At 33.9% G+C, this 8,513-nt stretch overlaps 1 protein-coding gene across 1 annotated transcript; it reads right to left on the reverse strand.

Annotated features, from left to right (window-relative positions):
- Positions 1-265: 265 nt before the first annotated feature.
- On the reverse strand, positions 266-6,712 carry LOC140054568 (uncharacterized). Its single transcript, XM_072099603.1, has 10 exons — positions 6,345-6,712; positions 6,071-6,130; positions 5,711-5,803; positions 4,971-5,096; positions 4,225-4,394; positions 3,693-3,928; positions 2,828-3,029; positions 2,220-2,411; positions 1,796-1,903; positions 266-1,078 (listed from the first exon to the last, which is right to left on the reverse strand). Exons 1-10 carry the CDS (start codon positions 6,373-6,375, stop codon positions 806-808), a joined length of 1,491 nt encoding a protein of 496 aa, XP_071955704.1. The 5' UTR covers positions 6,376-6,712; the 3' UTR covers positions 266-805.
- Between the last annotated feature and the right edge of the window lie 1,801 nt (positions 6,713-8,513).

An 8,513-nucleotide genomic window follows, 5' to 3' on the forward strand; every position in this document is an offset into this window, starting at 1 on the left:
ATAGGAGGTGGCCATGGTGTAAAAAAGTGATATATTCACTGGAAAGTGTCCCGTCAAAAATGTTTGTGTATATACAACAATAAAATTGCTTGATTGAAATAATATTTTTTTTTCATGATATATAATTATGCGTTAAATAATATTCAAATAATGCATATTTTTATACTTATTTACAATCTGAAAATATTTACGAAAACGATTTGTATATATTTGTATATATATATATATATTTGTATATATATTTGTATATATTAAAATAAAATGTCTCCATATGGGTCAGTCTTCTACAGTTTCTGAACCTGCTTTTTCTAGACTTTAACAAGACTGATTATTATATTAAATTATACATATTTTCACTTTGTTTGACAACGACACAACACTGATCATGAGAGTTATACCATAATCTCTGGCCAAGAAATGCGTATAAATTGAATTCAACTGTTTATTGGTTAAACACACTTTACAGTTTTAAATTCGTTGACATAAAGTTTGCGGTACATCACGTATGTAGTTCTGAAAAGAACTGTTGAGTTTCTTGTCATTTCGATCAATATGCTTCTTGTCGTTTCTATCAATATGTTTCAGAACCACATACGTGGTGTACCACAAACTTTTGTGTTAAGCTCTATCTACACTATCAAACTAGTTTGACTAGTGATGTGTCCAAATATGGTGATGATATGCCCAAATATGGTAGTAATATGACATCATCATGTCATCATCACATTTTTTGGTCACATAAAGCATGATAGTGTAGACAGAGGTTTACATTCATTTATAAATCTATTTTGACGTTGTTGTCTACCTACCAGAGCAAAGACGCCTTGATTTTCTTATATGTGTTATCCACAGATTGTAGGCACTCACTGGCTTGATTTCTGGCATGTTTGATACGTGCACGGTTGTTGTCAATAACGTATTGCACATGCTCAATGTTACGCGTTGTCACGACTTGTTCCTGTCGTGATAAAACATCTGGAAGTGTCTTACATTGGTTGAGAATCATACCATCTATCTTCGATAGGTGTGTGTCTATATTTGGGCATTGATTCAAGATGGCTTTACTACAGACCAATATCTAACAATAATTGATAACATGAAAGTAATAGATTAGTAATTGTTACTTCTTTATGTGGAAAAAGCAAAGTTGTTGCTTGGTGGAGTCTTTAGCTCTATCTACACTATAAAACTGGTTTGACAAAAAAAAGTGATATGCCCAAATATGATAGTGATATGCCCAAATATGGTGGTGATATGCCCAAATATGGTAGTGATATGACATCATCGTGTCCATATATGGGCACATCACATTTTTTGTCACATAAAGTTTGATAGTGTAGCTTTCAGACGAGGGTGGATTTGAATGAAACTACTTTTTCCTGAAGTGCCCTTTTTTAAGAGATCAGCAAGAAGTGAGGCCTCACTAGCCTAGTATGATGACGATGACGATTTGTAGAAAAAAACTCAGGCCATAGGATTTACTAGTTCTTAAATGTACAGTCTATTACCAGAAAAAAATCTGTTGCTACATAGTTGCACTGGGAGTAGGTGGAGTTGTAGGCCCAATAACAAAAAAAAAGTAACAGATTAAACAGATATTAAACTTATTATAGAAGAGAACTTTTCTTTTTTATTGGATCAACAAAAAAGAAAAATTCTCTTATATAATATTAGGATCCAAATTACATTATTTCTAGATTTTTAATAAACTTATTTGTGATTCAGGAGGATCCACTATACAGTATACAAACTAAAGAGGTATAATGAAGTGTCCAAAATGTAACCAACAACTTACCTCTGATTGAAAGGTCAGCATCACTTTCTTTACATCTTCTGATTTTTCATCTTCATCGAGCAGTTTCCCTTTGCAGGCTAATTGTAAAAATCCGCCATCATCAATAGCCTAAAAAGGTGGAAGTGTCTTATTATTCCAAATGAAGATGAAATTCTAAATTATTCTATAATCCAGTTGAATGCAGGATAAATTTAGAGCTGTATTTCTAATGGAGCTGTAGCTTGGTGGTTAACATGCTTGCATTCCAATCCCAAGGTCCAGGGTTCAATCCTGACCTAGTGCCAGGGTTGTAACTAATGAATCTTTCAACTCCATTCCCTAAGCCTCAAATGAGACTTAATTTATAAGCATCCATCCTGTAATTGGCTAGTTTGAGCTCGCTGTTGGATGCGTATGAAATAAAAAATAGAAAAAACAACTGCACCACAAGTTCTTGGTCTTTTAGTAAAGTCTGCTTTATGCCACCAATGCAGTCTTCCATCGATGCCTTAGGTGTGTCAATCATGTCAGTGGAGTAACAGTCTTTCTTAAACTTCTTCACCGCCTCTGTAAAGCCCTCCGTAAGCTGCCCTGTCAGACGGATTGCTCCGTTACACTCGCTAAACAAATCGTCCAACTATGAAAACAACAAACAACATTCCAGATTTAGACAATCAAAAAGGAAAACATTTATTCTTTAAGCTCTGTCTACACTATCAAACTAGATTGACAAAAAAAGTGTGATGTGCTTAAATATGGTAGTGATAGACCCAAATATGGTAGTCACATCATCATGCCTCTATATGGGCACATCACATTTTGTTGTCACATTTTGTTTGATAGTGTAGACAGAGCTTTAGTCAGTCTTATTTCTTTAACCTTGAATTGTAAAGATTTAGGGTATGTTTAGATCCATGGAGTTATGCTTTCGTATCGCAAACAATGTTATATAAAGCGTCTTAACTCTATGGAGTTGTATGCATAACACCCTATGTCTGAACAGGCCCTTAGACAATACTGAGATATGTAGCAGCTCTTTCAAAACAATCATACCTCTTTTATTCCAACAGTTTTCAGTGGGTGGAACTCATTCTGTTCATCTTTTACATTTTTTTTCTGTTTCTTTCGTTTGATGTTGACAGCTTGCATTTTCTTTATTGCGCTGTCTTTAAGATTTCTTTCCAGTAAATGTCTGACCAAAGCTTGTATTGCGATATGAACACTTCCATCCGGATCCTTGGCTGACACGGCAACGCTATGACAAAATATAAACATCTTTAACTACGCAAGTGGAAGAGATGACCAGTGATTTGAAATTATTTGTAACATTACAAATACTATTCACACATGATCACGCTTTGTGTAATGATCATTTTAGATCTCATTGAGCATCATATGAGATCTCGCACACATGATGCTCAGTGAGATCACAAAATCTTTCATGGTCAGTGCAATCATACTAATAATAATTTATGTATTTGTAAAGCGCCAGTATCAACTAAACCGAAGTAAAAATCATCGGCGCTTGTATTAGATGTTAAAAAGATGTGTTTTGTAATATGAAGAGGGAGAGAATTCCAAAGAGAAGCAACAGAGAACCTTTGTCCATAGAATTTGGTGTTTATTCTAGGAACAATTAGGGAAATTTGCTACTAAACCATTTAGCACAAGCAAAGTTAAAGTCAATAAACTCATTTAAAGTGGGGATTCTGGAAATTTGGCCTGACCACCAGATTAAGTTTTGCCCTTTTGTTAAAACAGAGAAAAATGAGCCAAGTACTCAAGAAATGTCTTTTGGGCACAAAGTTTAAAAAAAGTGCATTATAGTATCAGTTTTATATTTTATAATTACAGAACTTAGTACTTAAATATTGTTATAAACGTTGATCGGAGAAATGTCATAATATATTACAATTACCTGCCAACAAATCCATTCTGCTCAGCGATTTCCTGCAGAAACTGGATCTCTTCTGGTACAGGTTCCGTTTTATCAATCTGCTGATCTTCATACCTCCATACTTGTTTCTCTTCTTCTTCCTCCTCCTTCTGCTTCTTGTTCTCTTCAGATTCTGTTTCATTCTTGTCGTTTGATTGGCTTTCTTCATCCTCATTTTTTTCATTTCTTTCTACTTCTAACCTTTCTCGTTCCTCTACCTGCAGAAATTGTCAAGATATTTTAACCGCAATGCAATCACAGCCTTAATTTGACCTCATCTCAGGAAAGGTCAACTAAACACCATTTGACAGTCTGTCAGTTTAAATATTTTAGTTTTTAAATAAATTTCAGAGTTTGTAAATAAATGTTATGAAGTGAAAGCAAATTAAAACCTAGGCTAAAATAAATTGCATTTTTCTACCTTGACCACCACCTTTGAAAAATGGAAACTTGTTTTTATAAAAAAACTTACAAAAGCAACCCTTTGGAGATAGTAAATAAAAAACAAACATACCAAGTCATACTTATTTCCAAGGAGAAGTACAGGAATGCTACTGGGATCGGCTTTAATGTATGAGACGTCCGCGTTGTTGGTACTATGGGTAATTGTAGAATGATTACAAACATCTTGCTTCCAGGTGCCAGCCAACTCAACACTCTCTCTATCTGAGGAATCGACTACAACTACAAAACAGTAGTATGAATATAAATGAACTTTGCATTGGTTTTAAAATAAAATTGTGATAAACATATTTTTTTTAATTTCAAGGGCGACTATCCGCATAAACCGACAAACCATATAAATACAAAATAGAAACAAAATTCAAAAATAACATTTATATAATTTAATTATTATATCATCCGGAATGGGGAGGGGTAGATTACCTAATTTCTATCGTCTATTCTATATTTTAAATTGTTTTGGATTACAAAATAAATTTCCATATCAATTTCAATCATTTAAAGATGTAATTTCCCCCTGAAAAAATTATTTTTGTTGTTGAATATGCTATTTTAATGTAATATAATAGTTATCAATTGAATTGAAACAAAATGTATTTACCTGAAAAAATGTAATTTAAAGCAAAAATACTTAAATTGTCTGTCAGACAATGGTTTTTGGTTAAAATTAACTGTTTCTTTGTATTTTTATATTTGAAATAATAATCTAAATGGCCTATTTAAGGTCTGATGCTATTAATCTTCATTTTTCATGTTTTTGGAGGACAATACATTTTTAACAATTACAAATCATCTTACTGATTGCGGCATCTACATCTTTGTAATAGCTTTTCCGTAAATCAACCTCTTCGGTTCCAGGCAGATCCCAGATGGTGACTGACACGACCGCATGTTCAGGTACGTTCAACTTCTTGACTACATTCTCTGAAAGAAAAAGAAAAAATAATTAAAAAGAAATAGTGGAAAAATAGCATTTTTTCACCTTAATAAAGGTTTCAGTTTAAATTGGAAAGCAGACTTAAATGTACTGCTGTAGGTTCTTTAAAGCTCTGTTTACAATAACAAACTTTATGTGACAAAAAAATGTGATGTGCATATTGACATGATGATAGTGGCACATCACACTTCATGTTGTCAAACTAGTTAGTGTAGACAGAGCTTTTGTGTATGTACTCTGAAAGCCTACACTGTAAAACTAGTTATGACAAACAAGTGTGGAGGGCCAAAATAATGGTAGTGATATGGGAGTGATATACCCAAATATGTTGTCAAACACTATCAAACTAGTTTGACAAAAAAGTATGGAGGGCCCAAATATAGTAGTGGTATGCTTAAATATGGGAGTGATATACCCAAATATGGTAGTGATATGACATCATGTCATGTCATGGGCACATCACATTTTTTGTCCCATAAAGTTTGATAGTCTAGACAGAGCTTTAGACGCTAAAAACCATAGAGAGGGAAAACATGATTATGGCTATGGATTATGGTTTTACTGTCTTAATGACTCTCTGTCGGAACAGACAGTAACTTACCGATACTAACAGTGGTCGTTGGCCGATAGCTGTAATCAAATTGATTTTTGAAGTAACGCATAAATATACTGGTTTTACCAACCTTTTCATCTCCTGAAGAATAAATAAATGAATGAATTCAAAAATATGAAAAAATTAATATAATAATATTAATTAAGGGGCAATTGGAAAAATGACAAAGCTATGTGTATCATATAAAGTGGCTGATATCAATTATTGAGATATAAGTAAAATAAGCATTATAAAGCATAAAAACAGCCAGAACAAATATGTAAACTGTATATGATTATGAATACTGATGTTATGAATAAATGATGTTGTATATGACGGTCATTTTTTAATTTATATTTAAAAACTCACCCACTAAAACAATCTTAAATGAAGGCACTTGATTGTTATGGTAACCTGCTAAGACCAGCACTAAAATGAAAATAAAAAACGTTAAATTAAAGTATGTCACTTGCTTATGTTAATTAACCTAGCCCTATCTATAGGCTAGGTCTAGCCTAGGCCCTAGTCAGTTTAGTAGGCTAGGGCCAGCCAGGCCTAGCCTAGTAATGTATTATTTGAATGAAGTTTTTAATATAACAGGCACAAACAACACAGAAAGAAAATAAGGAAAAAAATAGTTTACCGTCTTCGCCTCGGCTACAACTGACACCCATTGTATAAACTAAATTGCAAAGGATTTGTCGAATTTCTTCAAACGTAGCTAGTCTAGGCCTGCCCCAACCCCTGGCTGCTGACACTCACACACCAACACACTAGGCCACACGCCTTCTTCGGAGGATCTCTCTCTCCCTCTCCCGGTTTGGCTGGGCCTGGCCTTCTTTGACTTATGTTTATCCCGAACACCCTCTGCTCAAAATTCGGGAGGAGGGACAGGGTATGTTACACAGACCTCTTCAGTAAAAGCGTGCGTATACAGTTTTTCTATTTAATTATTTTAGCAATTTGTGGCCAAAATCTTGAAAACATGATTGTGTTGCTAGCAAACGTTGCTACGCGCGAACCTCATTTTTGTTATTGTGTATGGCGCCCTCTGTCATTTTACAGACACGAACGAAAAAGTGTGGATCACAGTGTGACGAGGCGGTATAGCCTTCGGCTATATAAAATCTTTGGTGGAAGTACAACTACAAGTGCTGCTTTTTGGTTGCATACTATTGTAAAATAAAACAGCAGCCAGCAAATGCCGCCCTCTATTACAATAGTTTATCACCCAACATTCACCCCTCTCCTGTGTGAAGTAAAGAAAACACGACTTGGGGATAATCAGAAGGCAGACCCATCACGTCATAAATGATCTTATGATATTATAATCAAAACGTAGGTTGTTTCCTTATTAAAATTACTTTATTCACCTGGTGCAGACTCTATAATATTTGCCAAGTAAAAAAATCAGATTTTAGAGAAAAAACTGAAACAGTATTATCCTTATTATAGTTTTATTAGCCTATCAAAATAAATTTGGGTTCATTCTACAAAATTAGAATAGATAAATGGACGTGAAGCATTATAATCAGACATCGACCAATCACAAGCGACAGTTAGAATAATTTATCGCGTCGTGATTGGTCCTTGGGTTAGAGTGAAAACCATCATCATCACCTGAGTATATTCATCTTTGTCATTTTTTGCGTTCCATACACTGACATATAAATCTGTCCCACCAAGACGTTTTCTAATGGAATAATGCGTTTTCAGTTATAACATCGATAACAGGTGTACATTATGAATAATATGCTGTAATAATAGCTAACTGAAATGTTAAAGTATCCCCAAGTCCTCTTCTGAACAATAAATGTCAGCGTAAAAGTTTTTGCGCACCTTAAGTTTTTACGATTAGGACTATACTGAAAGTAAATCAATAAAATAACTAGGCCTACATGATTGATTGTCTATTTAAGCCTCGCGTGTATCACGCGAGTAATAAGCCTACGTGTGATACACATGCTCACACCCACCACACCCGTAAAACTACCAGAGAAATGATGTTGACATGATAATACCGTTCGTCATAAAAAGGGTTTTTTTTTGTTGTACCACGATATTTTCTTAAGCTCTGTCTACATAATCAAACTAACTTTATGTGACAAAAAAATATGTGTCCATACTATGGATATGATGAGTTCATATCTCTACAATATTTTTGCATATCAGTATCATATTTAGGCATATCACTACCATATTTGGGTACATCACACTTTTTTTTTCACAAACTAGTTTGATAGTACATTCGTCATCCTTTCTACACTAAGTCAAATCAAACTAGTTTGATAGTGTAGACAGACCTTTAGAAACAAATTGTCTTGCGGGTCTCGTGTATAACACAGCTATTTGTACGGATTCTATTTTTTAACTGAGCTAATCAACCGTCATCTTTATCCATAAATTCGTCATCCTTTCTACTAGTCAAGTAATAAAATACAAAATAGGTTTTATTAAACATAAAAGTAACACATTCGCGTACTAATTGATTTATACAACTTATATGCGACACATTGTATCCTGTCTTTAAACCGAAAGTATTTTCCGCGATCAGAATTTCCGCACTTAGTGTGCTCCGAGTTCGCTAATTACTCAGAAATTATTAATATACCGGAAAGCTACAACTATTTTTATTTATGACATGTTATTAAAAGTTCACCAGCCGTCATAGTTACATTTTATTGCCAGTGAAAGGCGGGTTTTTCATTTATTTGTTTGAATGCTTTTATATAGGCTATGATCAGATCAAATATTGAGAATTTGTTTAGCCCATTATGTTAATACGCCTATATAATATCTATGTTACTACAAG

This window comes from Antedon mediterranea, chromosome 7 (genome assembly GCF_964355755.1).
Source record: "Antedon mediterranea chromosome 7, ecAntMedi1.1, whole genome shotgun sequence".
Lineage (NCBI taxonomy): Eukaryota > Metazoa > Echinodermata > Crinoidea > Comatulida > Antedonidae > Antedon > Antedon mediterranea.